Raw genomic sequence first — 23,962 nt, forward strand, 5'->3', positions numbered from 1 at the left:
AGAACCCCGCCACTGCTGGCACTTGGTTGTGAGGTGACGGGTTTGTTTACAAATAACCCGCCGGGGTTGTTTGTTGTGATTTTTTTGTTTTGTTTTGTTTCTCTTTTTTTTGTTTGTTTGTTTGTTTGTTTTCCCTTTTATGAGCCTTTACGGCTTCTAAAAGCCTCCTTACCGTGCGCGATTTTATGTCTCACAATGAGCTCAGAAAGACTGGTGTGTATTCTGATAACTTTTTTTTTGTTGTTGTTTTCCTACCCAAAACAGAGCTCCTCTTCATGCCTTCCCGGTGCTGGATGGAAGCAAGGCAAAACACACTTGCAGAGCTGAACCTCTTCTGTTGCTAAAGGTATTTGGTTTTTGCCATTGGCAGCCTCCCAGGTTTGGGTGCCCTTGACACTTGAAAGTTTCTTGACGGTGATCTTAAAGGTCTTTTCCAACCAAAATGATTCTGTGACGTTATTTCATGATATGAATGCTCTATCTGTAGTCCCTAATGCTTTCAAAAAGGTGTTTACAGCTGTGAGGAACTTTCTCTCACCTTTCAGTACCTTCCTGGTAACAAATGTTAAAACACTGGTATAAATTTTATGTGACATCAAATGAGACAGTGCAGTGGAGTTTAATGACTATTAATTTTAGAGTTGAAAGTCCAGAGGAAGGGAAAACGAAGAACAATCAGTCTTGCTTTAAACTTCACAAATGCTTTAGTTAGATTAACTTCTCTAGACAAGGCTGCTTGCTAATATGGGTGTATGTTGTGTAGCTTTTTTCCCAGTGACAAATGTGATTATCTGAGGGATCGTTTATGGGGTGTGGAGCAAGAGCAGGAAATGCTTATCTTGCATCTGTATGAAATTAAAAGTTGTCTTCTGAGAAGTTTTTCTCTTTGGTTTAGACCAGCAAGGAAGCTGTGTGGGGTTAGAGGAGCTAATTGAGAGACAGTCTTCTAAGAGTTATTGTTGTCAGACATAGAAGAGAGTAAGCAGCTTGCTGTCTAGTAAGTGGCTCTCAGAACTTAACTTAAATTGTGTATCTCCTGATTTAAAAGTGCTCTAGGAGTTGGTGAAGTTTTAAGTACTTCAGTCAAACTACTATTGCAAGAAGTTTTCTCCTTTGGAATATGTGTGATGGAGTTTAAAATGATTTTGCTGCCAAGTTCCTGCTGCACTGTGCTGGAAACTCTTAACTATGAACTGTCTGCCAGTGGTCAGTAGCATTAAATATCCTGTTTCACTCTACTGACTGTGGAAGGAGAGAAGATGGTTTTTCATGCAATAATCAGTTGTTATTCCATGTTGTTCCTGACAAGGCTCACCACTCATTTGTTTGATAGCCCAGTGAAATACACCCTGTTATATCCTCTCATCCATGTGGCTGTCTTGGAGGCGTGTTGTCCTTGAACAAGGACAATTAAAAAGATCACAGGGTGATTTTAAGCCACCTTCAGTTCTAATTTGTTACCCTTGCTTGTTAACTCATAGCTGGGTCAGGACACTTCTGTTGTTTGCCCTTGTCTTTAAGTGGGGATGATAACAGTTCTTTCTGAATGATAGCTAATGATTTTAAAGAAAGGCATGTGTGCCTGGGGAAATATAGGCAGGCTTCAGGAGAAGATCTCACGTGCACAGCATGTGTGTTAAAATATGCTGTTTTCTCCTACAGGAGAGGGAAGGGAGTGCTGTGTGCTCTCCTCTCCACTAATGTTCTCCCTGCTTCCCTAGTAGTAATCATTGAGAAGAATTTCAGGTGTTCATTTTGAAATGCTGATGCTCCTGTATATTACTGAGAAGATGTTGGAATGGTTTTAAGTTCCTCTCCCTTCATGGAGAATTCAGATTAAATGAAACTAAAAGTTTTAATTTAGGTGGGATGAGAAGGTGACTCTGACAGCTAAGGATGAATTGTGGCAAAGCAGTGCAAAGGTGAAGTAAGGGTACTCACTTCTTACATTTGAAATCAATATACTTAATGCAATACACAATAAGTATAAAATCTGTCTCTTGATTTGACACAGGACTGTCATAAAGAATTGGGCATTCGTCCTCTTCAAATTCTATCTCTCCTGATGTGTAACTTTTACAAGCACAATCAATCACTATGTAGTTACTTAGTAAAGGTAGCTTGGGTTGTTCTGAGCTTCCTGCAACTGGCCAGTTTTTGTAATATGAGTGAGTTCTGTTTCATTATGAGCCACATCTACAGAAATCAAAGTGTTGATGGAGAAGGGAGGGTCCAAGAACAATGCAAGACACTGAGTCGGGAGGAAAATTAGACTGAAGTCTATTTCCATTTTACTTCTTTGTCCCAAACTCTGGATGTCTGAAACTTTAAAGTGGCTTAACTTTTTTGAGTTCTGAGCAGGCATTTTTACATTTGAAATGTGAGGATCATGTGTTTGGAATCAAGGGGTTTGATTTCAGCTGTGGAAAATACTTTCTCGTGCTCCTAGTCTGTTGGACCCTGTTTGGATACCTTTAAGACCAATTTCAAGATATGCTTTCACTTGATACCTTTATGGCTGCAGTCATTGTGCTCTGTCTTGGCAGAGTGTTGATCTGGGTTAGGACTATGATAATTCTTGTCCATTAAGAGTAATTCTGTAACTTATATCTAAAATCATTTGGTTCTCCAATGGTACAACAACAGGAACTAGTGAACACAGTAAATCCCTTCACTGCTTTTGCAAGACAGTTGAAATTAGGGGAGTGCTGGAAATAACACTATACTTTAAAGTTGTAAGGTCTTTAATGCAGGGGTGTGCCCCTGCTGTGTGCTCATGTGAAGCCCAGCACAACAGGTCCTTGCCATGTCCTGAGACCTGAGCATATATAATGATGTTTATGTGATTTCTGAATGTGTGGCTGTGTTTCTTTTCAGGTGCAGAACAACCTGGCTCAGGCAAGACCAAGTTTTGAAGTGGGTGGTAATACCCAGACTCTGCTTAAACTGCTTTCTTCCATTGAATTCAGACACACAAGCAAGGTATCATCTTAATAGAAAAAGGCACCTGTACTGTGTTCTCCAAGTGCTTCCTGTACATGTGTGCTTATCTTCCAAATATACTTTTGCTTCCTTTAGGAAGCAGGTTAGAGTGAGAGGGGAGTTACATCTGGGTAGTGGATTTTGGCATGTGTGTATCTGGAGCGTTAGGAAGCAAGATGAAAGATGATTTGAGGTCTGGATGAACGGAAACGTGTGGTAATTGTTCCTTTTCTTCTTCTCTTGGCTTTGTTTGCAGGTCTTCTTTCCAGCAAGAGGGAAAGGCAGTAACTGCCTTCCCACACAGCCTCTGAATAATGTGTATGTTAAATATTGCCTCAACAGTGAATTACAATGATTATAATAAAATTCAGGCCTTCAACAAAACTGCAGCTAAGACAGAAACTTGTTCCCTTTTTGCTTACAGTGTGGATTTTACTGGGTTGCGTTACACTGTGAGCAATAATCCTAAACTGACTGGAGAAGAACAGATCAGAATTTGAACAGTTCCCTTTTTCTTCAGCTCTTGTCAGACTGCAAGTCAGCCAGTCAGTTCTTGGAGAACAGTCTGATGGCTATGGTCAAGAGGGATGCAAGAAATGCTTTTTATCAAAGATTTTGGTAGTTTTCTCTGAATACCGAGTAGTGTTCTTCTCCTACCTCCCTGCAACTCATCCACAGTGGATTTTAAAGTGGGTGGGCAAGGTGGTTTTGGTGGAAGCAGGTGTTCAGTGCTTGTAAAGTGACAACAGTTGGACATTCATCTTGGACCTCTCGTGCCCATGGGCCGTTTCCCTCCAGAGCAGTTCATCCAGACTCTGAGCTCTCTGTCTGGCAGGGTGAGCTGCTTCAGAGCCCACAGCGTCCTTGTCACCAGCAGTACTCCTGCAGTGTGCAAAGCACCTCAGCATTGCTTGGATGGTTGGGGCACACTGTCTTTCAGTGTCACCAGAAACTCTTTGGTTATACAGTCACAGGAAAAAAAAAGCATTTCTTTGAAAGCTTGAAAAATCTCTAAAGAGTTTGGCTGTGCTGAGGACATTTTCTTGTACTGCCAGCTGTTGCTTAAGTACTTGTTCATTGTAATAAAGTGAGTAATGAGAGGGAAGCTGTGATACCTTTAAAGGAAAAGCTGTGTTGACAGAAGTGAACTACACAGTGATGTGAAGTAGCAGACCAGAACAATAAAAATGTAATACAGCAGACATTTCATATCTTTAGTCAGATAGCAAATTTGGCCAAGACTGTAGGTTAAAAACATTAACTTTTCAGTAATTTGGTTTCTGTATACAAGAGTAGTAAACTTCCTGGTTTCAGGGAAGCAGTTCTCTGTAATTCAGGAATTGAGTCAGACTAAAGAGAATTGAAATAATGTAGTGAGCTATTATACAGCTGACTGTAAATATCATAGCCAACTGGCAGAATGCAGGAGTCAGTTGTGAAAAAATATGTCAGCTGTTCTAAGACACAGGATTCACATGCTGTTTTTTTGCTAATTTTTAGTCTATTACAAGCTCTGAAACCGTGATACTTGAAATAGAATAGAACCTGTCAAGGTGTGACTTGGAGAAAGTCAGGTCATTAAAATGACTTGTTTGACACCTTGTGGAAATCCATCAGCTCCTTCAAGCAGAACAGCCCTATCTCTGAGCAGCTTCATGTGTCATTTCAATCCCAGTTCTGAATAACTTCTAAGGCAGGCTGAACTGAAAAAGAGGAGAGCTCTGTAATGCTAGCCTTCTTTTTGTGTTAAAATTTGAAGCTATATGTGTGTCAGTTTGAGTTAAAAAGAAGCTATTTCTTCAGAAGTTGGTAAAACTTGCTTTTATATTACTGTGTTTAAGAAGTCACATATGACATCCATCATGATGATTTCTGAACACATTCTGCCTAAGACTTGAAAATGAGGGTTTACTATTGTCAAGGGGAAAGGACTTTCAAAATAAGTTTGTCTTAAATTTTCAGGCATGTGAGTTCCAAGTGACACTCACAGTAGCTGTTACTGACAGATATTGACAAGAAAAATGCAACAGAGTAAAGAAAAAGTATTTCATGGATTGGTAGATTGTTGTGTAATGTTTTCTGCCATGAAGTTTCTCCTGTGTTTTACTGTTTTACTTAGAGCACTTTAGAAACAGTGAAAGGTGGAAAACCTGCTGTTCACAGTCTCTTAAAAGAGAATTGATGAAGTGTTTTTGTCATTCTTGTTTTTAGGGCTTGCTCTTCTTTCATTACCAGTGTTCTCATAATTACACTGTTTCTATGGATTTAGTTTTTTCTGTGGTATGAGATCTTTAATACTGAATTCACTCAGAAATCCTCCTGGCTGTGAAATGTCTTAGCAGCACTTTGCTGCTGCCTTGAAGATTTAGAGCTGAGATTTTAAACTGTTAGGGCCAACTTGGCAGGATGTGACTGGTGTGGTGAAGTGCTTGTGTGAGAGTAGTGTGGAATCATTTAGCCTTTCTGGAGATTGGTTACCTATACAAAGTGTATGGCAATGTTTTTATTTAGGCCTTCAATAACAATATGGGGATGGTTGTTTTTTTTTTTTTGCTTTATTATCTTCCATCAGTGAATTGTTATCTCTGACTAAGCTCTTGTAGTATCTGCAGCTAGTAATGTAGGGGGGAAAAAATTATCTAGATGCCATAAACACTGCTTGCTTTGGAGTGTAAATTATCCACTGATCTGTGGTTTAGAAATGCACATTATGGTTCTGTGAGAAATGGTTTTCTTTCTGGCCATTTGGCAGCATGAACTGACCTAGATTGCTCCTCTGACCTGTTAACTCCTGTGGTTGTGTTTTCTCTGTGTGGTTTGAAACCTCCCCACACCTTCCTGCTGTTTTGAAGGCTCATTTTCTTAAGCTGATTAGAAAAAAATGTATTTGTGAAAGCATAAAATAGCTCAGAGACCAATGCTCTTGGGAGGGCTGTAAATCCTGTCTGGTATCAGGGCATGTGTTCTGTTGTGGGTAGTTCGTGGTGGTTGTTGATGCGATTATTCCTGTGCTTTGTCTTACTGTGCTGGGAGAGGAGGTTTCAGTACAGATGCATTGTTGTTTCCTCCTGGTTTTACATTAGTTCGTCAAACCTCCCCAGAACTATTAATTAGCACCCAAATTGTCTTTTTAGGTTTCCTCTGATATTTAGAGGGGAGGTGTCAGCCTGTGATGAAGACAAGCAGAGAAACTTTTGGATAGATAAGAAAATAAACACACGAGAGCATGTGCTTTTTCTCCTAACAATAGATTGTTAAAGTCACCTCTATGTTCTGCCAGAGATGGTCAGCAGTCAGCCTGTCCCCATAACAGACAGTGGGAAAAGGAAAAAGAAAAAAAGAACCAGAGCCACAGATCACGTCCCTGGGAAGTTTGAAGGTTGGTGGCAATTTATAAGCTTTAAATTGTAGTAGTCTGCTTTGCCTCTACTATTTGTTTGAGTTTTGTTAGCTAAACATTGCTTTTTGGCAAACATTATGAGCTGACACTTCTGTTTTTCCTTATCCCCCATGTTCTGGCCTTCAGTTTCTTTTTTTTTTTTCCCTCCCCTCTTAGTGGTGAATTCTGAGTCCTGTTCATAATCTGTTTTGATGTGGGTTTGGGTGGTTTTGTTTGTTGGGGGTTTTTTTGTTTGTTTGCGTGGGGCTTTATGGGCAGGAACAGTGCTGATGTCAAAATGATTGAATTGTTGTGAGCACAAATAATGTGATGCATTGTAAGTAAAATATAGTTCAGTTAGACAAAACTGATCAGTATAAAACTTCTTGCTGGGCAAGTAGCATTGTCAGGTACATTGCAAATAAAGCTGGTAGCAGCCCTCTAGGTTTAAACCTTAAATTCTTCTAGGTTTAAATGTTCAAATTTAAGTTGTACTTAAAACACTATCTCTGCAAATAGATTTTGTATGATAGGCATTTGTTTGATCAAGGAATGAAATGTTTTCCACCTGAAAAAAATTCTTTCTGAGTTTTACATAAAGACAGGGAAGTTGGCTGAGGTCCTAGCAATTGCTGAGATATTAAACATTTCTTGTATGAACAGACTTGCAATTTTGATGCTGGAATGAAGTTTAATTTTAATTTTTCTGGAATTTGAAAGAGGGAAGTGAAAAGTTAAGCATAGTTAGGACTGGCATACCTACTTTAATACTGCATAAATCTGGAGGATGCTTATCAGATGCTTGTCTTGACATTATTCCCTGAAATGTGTCCTTTCTGCTGGCTTTCTTTGGCAGACTTGTACAAGCTGACTGCTGAGCTGCTTGGTGAGGGAGCATATGCTAAAGTTCAGGGTGCTGTCAGCCTCCAAACTGGGAAGGAATATGCAGTGAAAGTAAGTACAGAGTAAAAGCAGCATCACTTCTGTCTGTAACATGTCTTCTCCCTCCTCGTATCTCAGTGAAAACCTGTAACAGAGTGGGTAATAGCAAAACCTTTTAGGAAATTTTTAATGCTTGAAATGAGCCTGTTTTTATAACTGTTGAGATAACCTGTCATCTTAAGTGTTGTGCCTCCAGAGTGAACTGTTGTACAGCTGCAGACAGAAGTCACAAACAGTAAATCACTGTATGATGTGTGATCTCAGGGCAAGCTTTCCTTTTTCCTTTGGTTTTAGTCCCACCTTTATCTCTTCTTATGAAAGGAGAGGGTGAGTCATTGTACAGCATGGCCTACCAAACAATGCAAGCTTTTAGGTGCTGCTCTGAGTTTAGAGAGCATCAGTTACTGCCACTACTTCATGTAAAGCTGCCTCTTAATTTTAGATAGAGGTGAGTCTTCTGTAATATCATTTTGTTAAGTGTTGGGGCTCACTTACAGATTTGTGGTTATCCTGAGTCCCCCATTTAATTACAAACACAAATAATAGCAGTAGGGAAGCTTTATGTTCAATATTATTCAAAAACCATAGGCACAACATTTTAATTGCCTTTAAAAGTATGGTTCTATAGATGCTATAATTTTGTCTGTACTTCATAAAATTGTTGAAGTTGCAAGTCTGAAATAAACAAACCACTGCATTCTGAATTTGATGTGATCAAATACCAAGTCCCATGAAGTATCAGTGAATGGTTGCCTGTTCTGCACCAGAGAAGTCAGGGTGTAAAAATAAGACACTGATACTGGATGTAGATGGTGGTGATACTTGTGGTAATGTCATGAGCTTTCAGTTTATGTAGCAATCATTCAGTCTTGGCCTCTGTGGAAAGCCCTCGTTCTTGTCCCCTTTCAGCCTGAGGACTGTGTGAAGGAAGGTGACTTCTGAAGGGCTCTGAGACTGAATGTATGTTTTCTTTAATACATTTAGCTCTATTATTGGGTCTCCATAAAGTTTGCACTATCAACCAAACTCTTGTTTTGTAGTGAATTTGGTACCTTTTGCTTAAATGCTTATAATGACAAATCTCTTCTTTTCTGGCTGTTCAGTGTCTGATGTGACTCGAATCTATTTTTATTAGAACTCAAAAGGATATCCTGTTCTGCACATTGCAGAGTTAAAATGATGCAAGAAAAAGCTTGTGGTAACTGGTCAGTGGCTGTGTAACACGTGAATTTAGTTCCTTTCTTCTCTTCCTGTCCCGATTTCTCTTGTTCTTCAAATGCCTTCCAGAGCTCTGCTGACTCTACCCTGCTCTGTAAATAAACACCAGTTGAGAAATTAAACAAACAAAGGTGGACTATTTATCTCTGGTGGGCATGCCTGAGGTTCAAACCTTGGAGCAGTTACCTAATTCCAGAGCTTCATGCATAGTTCCTGCAGTCGTTTTTCAAATATGAGATCTTAACTCTTTTCACAGATCATTGAAAAAAATGCTGGGCATAGTCGGAGTCGGGTTTTTCGTGAAATAGAAACGCTGTACCAGTGTCAGGGTAACAAGTAAGTGTAGTTCTGTCTTTGTTTCTTTAAAGTATCTTAATTTTTTTTTTTTTCTAATTTTTAAACCTCTTATGTGTGGCGTGGTTAGAACCTTTGCAGTGGTCTCCTTAAAAATGATTGAAATTTAGATTTGACCTATTCAAAATAAGAATTTTCCCTTCTTTTACCTGTGGAATTTAGGGCAACTATTTACAGATTAAAATTTATATAACTCAATTAGCAGCCAGGTCAGTGTAGCCTGGATGTGTCTCAGTGATGAGTGGCTTTTGTCCAAATGAGGAATTAACATTTTGACTCTCTCCCCTGCGATTTCACCATCAGCAAAAGCTGACCTGATAGCAGCTGCTTTTGAAAGGAGGTCTTGCCATACCTTTCCCTAATGTGTGGCTCATCCTTCTCTCTGTGTCAGCCTTTCTGCTTTTGCACTGGAACTCTTAGATCAGCCAAAAGCTAATTTGGTTCTCATTTTGATGTGTGCTGACTTCATGTAGCCACAGGATGAAGCAACTTTAAAGCTGCTACTCGTGTCTGAGGAGTGGGTAAAACTGTGCAGGCACTGGCAGCGTGCTCTGAGAGCTCTGTGATGAGTTTAAGCCAATTCTGAAGCTACTTTTAGGTGTGGCTGTTAATCTAGAATGTATACAACAGCTGTTATCTGTATTACAATTGTGCAGTTTAATTGAGCCTTTTTTGACAAATTCATAACATAACGTACAGAAATAATTTAAAACCAAACTTGTTTACCAAACTCATGGGTTTTTGTTGTGCTGTAGAGGAGCAGATTATGTCTGTTCTCTTGTGAGGTTAAGAGCATATGGTTATCCACTACATAACTGATGGAAAGCTCATGTAAAACACATGCAGAATTTGGGTTTTGTATGTACTATTAAGTGTAGAAAATTCTGACTTACACGTTTGACATTCTCAAGGAAACATGAGGTGTTTGTGCTGCAAAGACTTTACGTGAGCTGAACAGGAGTTAGTCTAAAAATGGCAACTAAGGTGCTGGATTTAATAACCTGTTGGCAGATGCCTGTCTCCTTTGAGCCCTGTGTGTTTTGCTTTGTGATTTCCAGAGAGAAAGAATGCCAATTTAATTTTTATTTTTTTTATCACTGCCTTCGGCACAAATGCAATGTTTTAAATTATTAAATACAACCTATTACTAATTATCTTCCTGTCAATTGAGCAGCAGCAGAATCTCACAATCCTGTCTGATTTTGGTGTTTGGCCTGTTTCCCGCACTTAAATTTAAGTGTGAGTTGGAAATGTGGTTTTAATGCCGTGGGCAACCAAAGCAACTTGTTTAACTAGAACTTTTATTTTTGATTACTTCTGGCACTTCCTAATTATCCATGCTGAAACTCTTTATTTCTGTGTGTACACTCACTGCTTGTTTCTTCTATTTCCCTTTTTTTTGTTGTTGTTTCTTTTTTTTTTTCAAGGAACATTTTGGAGTTAATAGAATTTTTTGAAGATGACACAAGATACTACCTTGTCTTTGAGAAGCTGCGAGGAGGTACTGTGCTTTTGTTCATTGAATCATTTTAGTCCTGTTTGTCTCAGTGTTTTAGAGAAGCAAGTAAAGAGCTTTTTTTAAAATGCTTGAGAATTTGAAGACAAGAAGTAGAGGAAACATTATACGAAGCTCAAAGTGTGGTTACTCTTGAATATTGATGGGTCTGGTCATGCATTTGCAATCCCTTTCTGTAGTTAAGTGATGGAAATGTCAGCTCTGGTAAAGTGGAAGGTTTGAAATATGGTTAGTAGGTCACAGACCCTTCAGGCAAGGGGAGACACACAGTATGTCAGGTATTATGCATGATCCTAGTACAGCATTTATATACTCCAGTAGCATTTTCCCTTCATGTAGAATTGACTCCTTTTGCTGAAACTCGTGGAGCACTGTTAGGAAAATCATCTTGCTCCTCCCTGGGGTTGCTGTAATTGTGCTTGTGGGTGTTTGAGGGCCCATCACCTGAGCAAGAGTGGTCACTGAGCTCCAGCACTTAACACTCACCTGGGGAATGAGAAACCTGCATCAAGCACTTCATGGACTTTCTCACATTTGTCTGCATTGAATATAATTACAGTACCCACTAATTGCATGGCTGTGCAAGACCATGAGTTAAGCATGGCCAACCCTTCAAAGAAAAACAGAGCTTCTAAAGGAGTGCAGTTCTGTCCTGAGAACATCGTCTATTGTCTCTGGTCAAGAAGGTTTTCAGTAGCAAACTGTGCAACAAATAAAAATTCTTTCTGCATAGATGGAGAACTGTTTTTAAAGGAGTAAGACTGGTGTTACTTACAGTGTTAGAGCATAATTTGGGCGTTTCATTTTCAACTTTGCCTTCCTGTAGCTTTGGTAACCGAAGGAGCTCTGCTCCGCTTTTATCTCTGTGATATGCAGAATCCCTTTAATGTCCTTGTCTGACAGCATTTTATAACTGAAAGAGTTGAAATCCAGCTGATTATACTGAACTTGCATGCCTTTAAAGTATTTCCCCCCTTTTTTTCCCTCTAAAATGTGTTTTGGGAAGTGCTATGTAATGTTTTCTCTGAATGCTGGAGAGGTGGGAACAACTGTGGCAGGAGTGCCCTGCTATTCTTTCTTTGTGAGAATTCTCTGTGTGGGCTGAATATAAAGTCAGTAGAATATGTTTCCATTGATATTGATATAATTCTTATCTGAGAGAGTTTGGACATCAGCTCTATTCACAAAGGTAATTTGAAATAAACCTGCTGAGTGAAATGAGCACTTCAGGTGGCTCAGGATTGTTTCATGCAAAGTGTGGAGTCTTTTCCACAGGGATGGAAACACTGAAAAACTGTTACTGCTTTCTAAAGGTTCAAAGAACAACTGTACCAGAAAAACCCTTTGAAGTCTGTACTTTAAGAAATCTTTAGCAAAAAAGAAAGTGTTTTTTTTTGGCAAGGGAAACTTTTTATATTTGAAATCTAATAACCAGATGTAAAGGGGCCTTCCTCCACCCATCTGGCACAGCAGTCATCTCTCTTCTTTTTGACTGTCTTTCCTTTCCCTTTCTGAATCCTTGCTGAGGAGGAGTGGCAATAGCATTGATGTTATAAGAATAGGAATTACCCAATGGGATATTTCCTTCCACATCTAGAACCCAAGAATAAAAATGAAATCACCTGAGAGAGAAAATGTTTCATGTACTGGGGCTAATAATAAGTGGCAGTTACTTCTTGAATTTCTCTGCCTGATTGCTTTTACAAAATACCTTTCTCAGTAAGAAAATGAAAGGCAGTAGTAAGGCTATTTAGGGGTCTTGGATCTCTGTGGACTACACATAATCAGTTTTTTAAAGACATTTTTAATCTTTTGAGAAGATTGAATGAATTCACTTAAGGCAGATAAGGAATCAAACCTCCCTTTATTCTTTGCTAAAGAGACACCAGTGGGGCTCTGCCTGCAAACTACCAGCCCTTCACTGTGTTCCAATTAGAGATGTCCTTTGTCAGATTTCATATCTCTGGGCAAATTTTCACTTAAGTCAGTGTGTGAACCTTGCCTTGATGTCAGTGGGAAATTTTAATGTGTCTTTAAAGGCTGAATCTCTTTTTAGTTTGATGCTGTTGAGGCACAAAATGTGTGTACTTGACTTTCAGGGCAGGGTTTCAATGGTGACAAAATGAGGAGAGTTTGACTGAGCATGGCCACCCGTGACCTGGGGTAGGTTGGGTTTTGCTGAAGTGCTCATGTACCTCCTTAGCTGATGTTTGAGTTTTACTAGGACTATTGGCAAGTCTCTACTGTCCCAGTGTGTGGAAAACAGACCAGTCATGTGCTGGGGCAGTAAAAAATGATTGCCTCTCATGCTGTGCTTCTTCTAGAGAGCCACACTGTTTCAAGATTGTGTTCTAGCACACTTAAGTGTTGAAGCTGCTCAGCTGGACCTTTTTCTTCTTAGTCATTCCCCTGTTTGGTCCTCAGAAGTTGCCTGCTGCGAAAGGCTGTTACAAAATATGAGAAATGAGGTTATGGCTCTGTGATACTTGGAACTAGTTCAGGATTCATGCTGAGGTTTTCCCATTCACCTGTTGCTCTGACAGGTTCAATCCTGGCCCATATACAGAAGAGGAAGCACTTCAACGAGCGAGAAGCCAGCAAAGTGGTGAGAGACATTGCCTCTGCTCTGGATTTTCTTCATACAAAAGGTAAGAGGAGGCTGCCTCCCTCCTTACTAGTTGGTATTGTACACTTAGGTTATGAAGCACATTTATCTGTAAGTAGTCAGCCTTTGCTAGCAGCAATGCCAGATGACTTAAGCTGTTTTACTCTATAATATTATTTTCATAATGTGGTATTTTAAGTAATTGCCTGTGTTAGGATGGTATAGGCTTTTCAAAAAGAAAAGTTAAATCAGCATCCAGGGAGAATTAATATTAGGGTTGAGTCTGTTTGCTTGTTCTTGTAACCTAAGCCACCATGTAAAGGTTATTCAAAAGGGAGCTAATGTTCTTTTTAATTTCCTCCTCTTTCAGGTTTACAGAGATACTTTGCTGTATTTATTCAGACCTTCTGCTGGTTACAAGACCCATTTGTTTACAGTAGCTTTTGGTCTCCACATTTAGACCCCCCACTGTTAAATTGAGAGACCTACAGTGAACCCCATAGTCCTTGTTTGAAGCTGTCCTCGTTTCTTTTGGAATTTGCTTAGATTTAAAAGCAATTCTGTTTGTAGAAGGTTTTTTCATGTTAAAGTGTTTTCCTCCTACTTTTTCTACTTGAGAGTACTTTTGTTTCATTTCAAAATTCCTGTGTGTTATGGTCATCCCAGAGTATATGTTCGTGTTCGGTGTGATGGATCCCTTTGAAGCCTTTCCTATGTCATGATTATTTGGCCTTGCAGCTTCACTTAATGTCACAGTGACTCCCTCTGAGTAGAATGGCATGTAGTTGGAGACTATGTTTACTGGTTATTTGTTTTGATACATTTTTTCTCCTCCTGTATTTTGCCATTCTGATTAGACAGGTAGATCTCAGCAGATCTGCATTTGCTGCCTAAGTTATTTAATACTGGCCCCAGTTCCATGAATGTTCAGTTGCAGTCTGTGCTTGTATGTCACAGGACTGCTTATGTGCTAAGTTGGAATCACAGCACTGGTACCTCAGCAGGTTGAACCCATTTAGAAGAAAAGTGTAGCAATGCATAGGGAATAAAGTGGTAAACCTGAGAAATATGGATCTTGTCACATGTTGTGACTGTTAGGAGAAGTTAGTTTGAATGTGAAATCAACCTTAGTTTGGACTAAGATTTTTGGTAATCTTCATAACCTGTCTGTGTGATAAATCAACTTTAAATCTTCAGAGAAGGTACTCTTTGAATACCTCTGTTTAGAAGATTTTGACTTTGAGATATGGGGCAGATAAGGAAGATCAAACTTAGGCTGAACCTATAGAGAAATTCTTATTGGATGTGTTAGGGTTTCTTAACAGCTGAAAGTCCAGGTACCCTGTTCAAGGAAGTTTAACATTGACTCAGCTAATACCTTTCTGTAGTTCTCTCTCAGGTTTTAGTTTTAATTCCCCTTTCCCCAGACAAGACAAGAGTGATTCATTAAAATGGCTGTAGAGCAGCAATCTGCCTTCTTGTTTTTTGCTGTGAAGTGGGGCAGAGGGGACATGGCTTGCAGAATGGGCTACAGCAACGTCCCCTTTCATTTTCTTGTTCTCGTTATGGTTCTTCCGTGTGACATTAAAATAATTAGTAAGTAGCACACAGAACACTGAAGTAAACAGGAAATTAAAGCAGTTTTATTGCACAGCTTAATGGTGAAGTGCTACAGCTAAATGCTTTAAAAAAAAAAAATTTGAGCGAGGACAACTAATTCTTTTGCCAGGGGTAGTTTAAAACTCAGCTGGATGATAATGCTGCCTTACACCCACTTGGGACGTGTGTGCTTTATTGCTAATAATCCGCTGGAGGAGTGTTTGAAGGCAGTTGTTTTCTCAGCGCTGCGTGCAGCAGCGAAATAAAATGTTACATAATCGGGCATTTGAATTCACACAACGATACAAAAAGATGTTTTTGGCAAGCCAAGCCAACTGTTGGGGAGTTTTGTCAGCCTTGTTGCTGTAAATGTCAGCACAGGCCATCTTGATGGATTCATTGTGCCGTCTTCTGTGCCGGAGCAACGTGAGCTGCGTCATTAGGAACGCTCCAATTCCTTTCCTGTTATGTTTGAAGTCATGTCTTGTGGACTGTGCTCAAGAAAAGACATTAAGAACTCCCTTACCTAGAGTTTGATGAGATTTTCTTTCTCGTACTCTGAAGTAGTATGAGGTGTGCTTGGAGTGTAATTTTTTAAATCAAGGCTAGAGTGCAGTTAAATTACAGCCAAGTTGCTCATTTGATTTGATTTTTTTTTGCCTCTCATTTTCTACCTTCCACTTAAATGGAGAACTACCAGAAATTGTGTGTTTAGGCATTTGAAGAACTGCTTTGACAACACAGAACCACCTTTGCATGTGAATTACATGGATAACTTTGTGCTTCCCTCTTAGGTTTGCCTATTCTGATAGCAGATGAATGAGGAGGTCCTTTGGTTGTTTAGTTTTAGCTTTTCTTCTTCATCTCCAACTGAACCTTTAATTTTTCTTTTCCTTCAGCAGTGAGTGTGTACATCAAAGGGATATTTTCATCTGGGAACTCAGGGGGTTTTTTTGTGGGGCAAAATGTCTCAGATATTGTCTGTGCTGGTAGGAGTTCAGCAAACCACCAGTTGATCCATCTGGAAAGAAGGACTTTAATGTAAAAGGCACAAAAATCTTTTGATTAAACTGTGTAAACAAGTAAACTTTCCTACAGGTTAGTCATCTTAATAATCTGGTTTTAATTAACATAATTAATTTGGGCTAAGCCAAGAAGTTCCAGTGTTAGCAGGTTCTTATTTGCTTGACAGACTCTCATGTGCAGTTAAGTATGATAAAGGTATAGCAGGATACAACAGTGACTTTTAACAGATACAATTAAATTATTATATTTAAGAGGGCAGGTGTGTGTAGCATGCTCAGACCTAGAATACTTCCCAGACCACCTTCTAATAAAGAGAAGTTGTGAGAAATAAAACAGCAGAGTATCCTCTCTGATATACATTTGTACTCTCTGTTTAGGTATTGCTCACAGGGACCTGAAGCCTGAAAACATCCTGTGTGAATCTCCAGAAAAGGTGCTGCTCTGGTCTCTTAACCTTCTGCTGTGTTTTTTTAACTTGGTTTCCAAAAACAGTCCTTGTGTCTTTCTCTTCTTGAAAACTTTCGAACTCATTATTGAACGTCAACGAAATGTAACAGAACTGAAGCTTAAAAGAGACTAAATTCTTCTTTGAGCTGTGAAAATGTCAACATCTGGCTGAGAGATAAAAAGCCAACTGGCCTTAGAAGGGTCATGGCAATTACAGCCTATCACCTCATCTGTTCTGAGCCACTGCCCACATGGACAAGCAACATTTGCAGGGCAGCTGGTCACATTATGTGTCCAGTTCCCAAAGTGCCCTGGTGTGTACTGACACTTGCCTAATGAAATAAAAAAATAATGCAGCAGGATCAGATGCTGGCAGTGTGGGCAGAGGAGGTGAATGGAATGAGTGGAAGATAGCTGTGAGAGACTGGGTTTCATTAGGTACTTGTGTTCTGTCCTAGGATCTTCCACTTTCTACATGGGATATTCATATATATTGCATTAATAACAGTCTTCCTGACCTCTTATTGTTTTGTCTTTTAGATATCACCAGTAAAAATATGTGACTTCGATCTTGGTAGTGGGGTGAAGCTGAACAGTGCATGTACTCCAATAACTACTCCTGAATTAACAACGCCGGTGAGAGGCCTGCTGTGGCTTTGTGCTTTTTTGGTTTTGTTCTACAATAAACCAATTTTTCTTACCTCCAGAGGAGAGCTTCCAAAGGGCTTACTGCCACTACACCCAGTGGTAGATAGTTCATTTCAAGTGAGTGTGTACATGTGATAAATACTGTCTTGCTTTCCCAGTCATAGAACAAATATACAGAAGCACAGGAGCTCACCTTATTAATTCTCCTGTTGGCCAACAAGGGACACGTTGGTCCTGCTCATCCCTTACACAATCAAATGAGGAAGCTTTTCATGCACACTTTTTGTGTGCTTATGGACAGAGTTTGAACCCTAGGTTTGTGTTCATTTCCCCATGTTTGGGTTCTGTAGCTCAGACCCATGAGCTAAGGGGAATGCAAGCTCTATAATCAGTGTGTGCCTTTATAATACACTTTAGTTTGAAAAACTACAGTCCTATGCTTTTATCATTACTGTGAAAGAAAAATCTGACAGTGTTCAGGAGTCTTACAGAAATCACTGCCCGTGATACACTTGTTTACTTTCTGGAAATTCTGATAACTAATGGAGAAGATCTAAAAACCTGAAAGATGTAAATTAATATTTTGACCTTGTATTAGAGGATCCTAGTCATATGGAACAGGTAATGATGCTGCTAAAGAACAGTAGGAACTCCTTTGCCTTCTGTTAGGTCTCTGCAAACACATTTGCACCTGAAATGTGTTAATTTTTTCCTGTGCTCACAAAATGTTTCAAAGCTCTTGGCAACTCCTTAGCAGGAATGCATCAGCTGGGACTTGGCTTAACAAAATCAGACCAGCAGTGAAAGGTAGCAGTAAACTTCAGTAGTCTCTGATGCCTGATTCTGCTTTTAGACCAGTCCAGTTGGAATAAAGAGAGAATGATAAACCTGAGTCTTGTTTCGATGTGACCCTCCCTTTGAAAAGTTGCTTGAATTTGGTTTCCTAGTGTGGGTCTGCAGAATACATGGCACCTGAAGTGGTGGAAGTGTTCATGGAGGAGGCCACGTTCTATGATAAGCGGTGTGATCTGTGGAGCCTGGGAGTGATCCTGTACATCATGCTCAGTGGTTACCCCCCTTTTGTGGGCAACTGCGGCACAGACTGTGGCTGGGACAGAGGAGAAGTCTGCAGAGTTTGCCAGGTGAAATGTGCATGTCCTGGGCATGTGGGGAGAGCAGAGTTTGCCTGTGAGCATAGGGTGTAAGACTTGCCATAACGGCAACAATGGAGAGCTGTGTCTGTGACCCAGGCAGTTATCTGGGACGTGATCTGTCACTGACAAGTCAGGGTGGTAATATAGAAGCTGAGGGATGTCATTTTCCAAAGTAAAGTCGGGCAACTGCCTCTCTTTCCTCCTGTTGTGAGATCTCAGAGCTTCTCCTCATCCTCTCCCCCACCCTGCAACCCTCCTGTGTTCTGTAATCCTTGATCTGGTTTATGGTTGATGAAGGTTGAGCCCCAGGAGAGTCAGCATGCAGGGCCTGAACTTATTCTTTCTAAAACCTGAGTACTTCAGTTGCCCTCTTATGAGGGAGATCAGGAGGGGGAAGGTATTTTCAGCACACAGTGTATTGTGTCCATCTTAGGATGCTCTGAATCATTGTGGAGCTGCCTGTCATTCTCCATTGCCTCCATAAGGAGACTGTATGATTTCAGTTTTTACCCTCCATCTGAGGAGTCTTCTGGTTACGTTGTATTTCAATTAAAAAAAATTTTCCATCACTAGAACAAGCTTTTTGAGAGCATCCAGGAAGGCAAGTATGAATTTCCTGACAAGGACTGGTCGCATATATCCTCTGAGGCCAAAGATCTCATCTCAAAGCTGCTGGTTTGTGACGCCAAAGAACGACTTAGTGCTGCTCAAGTCTTGCAACATTCGTGGGTTCAAGGAGTACGTATTCCCCTTCATCTTATTTTAAGTGTTATTCTTCTTGCAAAGTGACAAACAAGCTGTTCTCTGAACTTCTAATAGATCCATTGTGTGTTTTAGTGCTTGTATCTTGATTAATTAAATGATACACAGCGGCTTTATTCTTTCCATGTGGCAAATATTTGGTTGAGTCTGTCAACCTTTAAGTGTTTGGTTTGGGTTTTCTTAATTATTGCTTTGTGCATTTTAAATGGATTTCTTGTGAATACCAAGCTCTGCAGTACACAGATTATTATGTTACTCTTTAATACAGGAATGCAGAATGCTGGTAGATACAGTTTTATAAGAACAGCAGTGTCCTCTTTTGCTTCAGTTTCCTGTTCAGGAAAGAAGGAATAGACCCTCTGGAGGGCTTCTAAAGCTGTAGTCTTGTACCTGCAAGCTGTGAAATCATCTTGTGAGGGGAAACAGATTATGAAATACGTTTTTTAAACAAACAGGGATTTGTAAGCCCATGGTAAATTAATTTATGTGCAATATCTGTTAGTTGTAAAGATTTGGGGAATTACCTGATTTGTCACTCTCTTGGGAAAGCTTTCTAATATGTAAGTAACTTTTCTTAACTGCTTCTTCTAGCAGGCTCCTGAAAGGGGATTGCCTACCCCACAAGTTCTTCAAAGGTGAGATTCATTTTCTGTAAATTTGGTCAGGAATAATTACTGAAAGAATGGATGAGAGCTAGGAGTTGACAAATCGGGGGTTAATATCCCTGATTGAGAATGGAACTTCCCAAATGTGCAGCAGTAATTTTGTTAAGAGCATCAGAAATATTGAAGCTCGGAATTTTCTTTATGATCTAATCTTGCTTGTTTGTGGGGAAAGCATTAGAGGGGATTCCTGCAGTGCAGTGTGAATCTTAGACAGGAAATAATGATGCTTTTGGCAGTTTGCTGCCCAGGAGGGGGAGAAAAAGGCATAAAGGCGTGTGTTATCCAAAGAGACTTTCTGATGGGTGAATAACCATCATAAACAGACTTGGATCCGACTTTCATTGTACTTGGTGGTAATCACAGCATCCATAACTGTGAGCAGGACAAGCCTCATTTGAAGTGATTTGATGGCAGATTCTGTTTGCCAGGGAGCCTGAGTCACACATCTCTATTTCAATGTCTGCCATTTGTGATTCTAGGTGGTTCTTCCCGTCAGAAATGTATTTCCTCAAGCCACAGGTGTAGTTGTAGTGGTCCTGCAGTCCTCTGAAGAACGACAGCAGTATTGCCCCATAAGCCCATCCTTGGATAACACATAGAAATTAATCACGACATCTCAGGTGGCTTCCTGGGTTTTACATTGGAAGTCCTTGGCAGAAGGAGGACTGGAACTGTGGCTGTTTCTAAAACCCCAGAGTGTTTGTCTTGTATTGCTGTTCCTCTCAGTGAGGATAGATGCAAATATTAAGTGGTCATTTTGCCTGCTGTGTTCGATGTTTCCACAGGAGAAACAAACCTGCCGGGAAACGGCTATTCTGGTGTGAGAGTAACCGGGTGAAGTGACTTGGGTCTGTGTTGTAACTGCTTCCTCCTTTTCCCTTGGCAGGAACAGCAGCACAAAAGACCTGACCCTCTTTGCTGCAGAGGCCATAGCCCTGAACCGCCAGCTGTCTCAGCACGAGAGCGAGCTCAGCGCGGAGCAGGACGGCGTCGCCCACGCCGTGTGCTCCATGAAACTCTCCCCTCCCTCCAAGTCCCGCCTCGCCAAGCGCAGGGCAATGGCACATGCCACCAAAAACAGTGACTTCCAGCCAGTTCCTCATAAAGCCTTCTGAACTCCTCTCCTGCTGCAGAGGGCAAGATCAGTCTGTGTTCTTATTTGGATTTTCAGCGCTGGTAAAAGCTTCTCCGCTCCTGACACTTTGATTAGAAGCTCGCTCTTGTGGTGTGACTTGTAACTTTAAGGGGACAGCTTTTTATGGGAATGTTTTTTGCCTGTCAGATTTAGTGCATTAAGATAATTTAACTGATCTTTTTAAACTGCAGAAGATGGGTTTGCTGCTGTATTATCTGAGGTGATAAATCACTAAGTTTTCCTCATTTTCTTCTTAGAAGAGCACACTTTAAAATGCAAACTTGAAAACATCAGGAAATAAAATGCTTTGCCTAGCAGAGCATCAAGCCTCTCCCTGCCAATGGCTGCTCTCCTTGATGGCACATCCTGAAGGTGCTGCTGTTCCTGTCAGCAGCAGGGACTGTTTTCAACCAACAGTGCCCCTCTCTCTTTCTGTAGACTCAGGAAACGAAGGTGGTGACCGGGTGGATCTCTGTCTGCATTACCTTTACTGGGCTTAAATTGCATGAGTATGATACTGTAAAGATGCAAGGATTGCTCAGGCTTCTAGAGATGAAGAGGACGGGGTAGTTTTTTATGTTGTTGATAGACTGTGTGTCAGCATGTGGAGTGAAAACTGGGAGGGGTGGGGTTTTTTATCTGACATCTCTTTGCTCTCAACTAAAATGTGCTCCATATCATCTCTTTTTTCATTTTCTGGGATTTGATGTTCATTATGTCCCCGTCAAACAGTTACATTCTTAATTCTGATAACCACAGTATAACAGACTGTTTATGTAACAGTTTGCATTTACTATTAGGTGGGTTTTTTAATATTCATGTGGGGTTTTATTATATTAAGGCTATCCTAAGTTATACTTTCCTTTCTGTAAACTTGTATTTCTCGGTGACCTTTTATGTGTCCTGCCTGGGCTTCCTAATGTGAATGGACAGAGTTCAGTGAATTTTGGTGTGTGAATAATTTAGAAATGCCAAATGCAGTGGTACATCTGTACAAAAACGTTGCTGCAGCTGTTGCGTTCTACCTCCTGCAGTGATCTCAGGCTGGGTGTCTGGATTTGTGCTCCCAGTTTTAGGACTGTGGTGCACTGGGAGTCAGGAACAATTTGGAAGGGTTCTGGCTGAAAAGCTGAAGATTTTGAGTGACCAAGGGGAGGTGTCCATGGAGAAGGATGTGGATGTTGAACACTTTCTAAAACATAAGCTGTGAAAACTGGGCCACTAAGATGCCCAACATGATGCACCTTAACTTGCCAGCCCTTTCTGAAACCCTTTGCCAGGGCTTTTTGTGCAGAGTGGTGAGGAGGAGGCTCCCAGGTGCCAGCACAAACCCCCCCCCCCAAGCAGAATGAGAAGGAATAAAGTAGCAGATGCAACAAGCACTTGGAAATTGAAAGGTCAAAGCTGAATGTCTTTGCATGGCCTATTCAGAGTGGTTTTACATTATCTTTTATCAGTGTGCATATGGCTATTTTTATACAACAGGCTGTATTTTGTGACTAATATTAACGTTGTTATTTAAAAGTTTTTATACATTGTGCCAGTTGAAAAATTATGAAATGTATTTTGCTTTTTATATTAAAATGCTCTAAGTTATGTATTTAACACATTTGGCAGTTTCGTGTGTTTTTTTCCTCTTAATTTTTGGTTCCACAGAAAAAAAGGTAATTATTTCTCTGTGTGACATTGGATTTAAGACAATTTAAGTGTCTGAAGACTAATCATACCTCCCTCTTCTATTGATTTGTCAGTCTCTGGTCTCCAGTGGTAAAATGAAGCTGTGACTGCATGGAGGGGGCTGAAAGGGAACCTGTGATCCTTTTACCTTCAAAAGAGATGAGCTAACTGAGTTCAGGAACTTATCTGCACTGTTACATTTCATGTTCTTCCCTTTGATTTCTGCATGGAGCAAAAATCCTGAAACTTGGCCAGGAGCAGTGGTACGATGCAAAGTACTCTTGGATGGAGGCCTGAAGCCTTTGAGACTGCAGAAGTCTCAGCAGCACCATTAGCATGGAAGTGGGAAAAAGGGACTGCTTGCCCAGGGATGTCAGTGTCTTGTGGGTTTATTCAAGCACTGGTAAGTGCTCCTTTGCAGACTCTGCTCTGTGCCTACTACCTCTCATTGGTGGTAGAAGTAACCCCAGGGAGCAAGTTAAGGACCAAAGACTGAAGCTGCTGGTGTTCCTATACTCTTGGGTGAGCTGTTGGTCCAGACAGTCAGTCCTTTCCTCTCCCTCTCCCCACAGTCCAACATGGAAAGTGAGGAGGAAGCTGGCTTGCTAGCCAGATTTGCTTTCCCCTTTCAAAACTGACCATGGGAGGAGAGAGTGAAATGTCCAAAGAAAACCTCAGTTCAGGGATGTTCGTGCCATCGCCTTCAGCAGAGGGAGGTGCAGTCTAGGTGAGCAAGGGCTCTGGGCTTGCAGCCTCCTCCTGCATGAGAACACTTCAGCTGTTGGATGGGTACAGTGCAAAGGATTTTGAGAAATGGTGTGAAGCTGGAGGTGCCCAGCAGGACTTGCACTAAATAGTTAAACTTTGCCTGATGGTTCTGACAAACCTTTTAGCTGAGGACTCAGGGCCACATCTGCCCCTTGTGCTGCTCTCAGCTGCCAGCAGCTGCCTCCACACACTATCTGTGTTAGAGCATCCTCACTCCCCACTGGTACATCCTTGCAAACTCATCTGTTCAGGACTTGAAGCTACGATGTCAGGCTTGGCTAAAGATCTAAAATCTGGACGTGCTTTTCCTTCTGCAGGGCAATAACCTCTGGCACAGATGGAGGCAAGCAGTGGGTAGCGGTAGTTTTGCCAGAGCTGCACAACGCTGGGAACTGAGAAAACCTTCCCACACAGGGAGGAGGCATTGCCTTAAGCCAATTGTTCTGCTCTCATGTGTAGTCTAGTTTAGACTCCCTCTTGCAGAGCAGTTTTCTTGTTTCTTTGGAGGTCTGTGGCTGAGAGTTTTATGATGGGGTTTGGGTGGGGAAGGTTGTTTAGCTGGAGAGGTGGGATGCAGCACTCCCCAGTGCCCTGTACAGCTTATGGCTTGAGTGAAACCTGAACAGAGCAGGAATCTCAAACCAGGTGGCAGGTCTTTTATTTGTACTCACCTTTCTTTCAAAGGAAATCTGCTATATTCACATCAAATGTTTTTGTTTGAAGTGTGCTTTAAAAGGGTCTGCTTTTCCTTCCTCCTGGGCAAGAGAGGTAGCAGAGAGCACCGCAGACTTTATAGCAGTGGTACAAGAGTGATGTTTCAGGGAGGCAGGTCTTAGATCTTTCTTTGACTGAAAAATGAGAAGTCAGATTGAGCTGATGGTCTAAGAGGTGCCTATATCCCATCTGATCTTTAACTTTCAATGAGAATTCAGCTTTCCTCAGGTGTGTTATTCCCAGAAGACCTAATTTGGAAGGCCTTCATGATGCTCTTTGCATGTTAGTGAGGAAGAGGTGGTTGCTTCTAGGCAGAAAGTCATAAATCAGAGACTCTGTGATCTGTCCTTCTGAGGTAGTGCTGGCTTTGC

At 40.8% G+C, this 23,962-nt stretch overlaps 1 protein-coding gene across 4 annotated transcripts; it reads left to right on the forward strand.

Moving 5' to 3' along the window:
* Positions 1-123: 123 nt before the first annotated feature.
* Positions 124-22,041, forward strand: MKNK1 (MAPK interacting serine/threonine kinase 1). 4 transcript variants are annotated; one of them, XM_018072244.2, is made up of 14 exons: positions 126-346; positions 2,878-2,982; positions 3,239-3,300; positions 6,263-6,361; positions 7,218-7,315; positions 8,778-8,857; positions 10,303-10,376; positions 12,935-13,039; positions 15,999-16,054; positions 16,609-16,704; positions 17,664-17,858; positions 18,444-18,608; positions 19,224-19,267; positions 20,184-22,041. In XM_018072244.2, the coding sequence occupies exons 4-14, from the start codon at positions 6,265-6,267 to the stop codon at positions 20,410-20,412; spliced, it is 1,239 nt and encodes a 412-aa protein (XP_017927733.2). In that variant the 5' UTR covers positions 126-346; positions 2,878-2,982; positions 3,239-3,300; positions 6,263-6,264; the 3' UTR covers positions 20,413-22,041. The 4 variants fall into 4 exon arrangements, with proteins under 4 accessions (XP_017927734.2, XP_017927733.2, XP_017927732.2 ...); XM_018072245.2 differs by lacking the exon at positions 3,239-3,300 and having other exon boundaries at positions 124-346; positions 19,227-19,267; XM_018072243.2 differs by lacking the exon at positions 3,239-3,300 and having other exon boundaries at positions 6,117-6,361.
* Positions 22,042-23,962: the final 1,921 nt, after the last annotated feature.

This window comes from Manacus vitellinus, unplaced genomic scaffold, assembly GCF_001715985.3.
Source record: "Manacus vitellinus isolate BGI_N305 unplaced genomic scaffold, ASM171598v3 scaffold_21_pilon, whole genome shotgun sequence".
In the NCBI taxonomy this organism is placed as follows: Eukaryota; Metazoa; Chordata; class Aves; order Passeriformes; family Pipridae; genus Manacus; species Manacus vitellinus.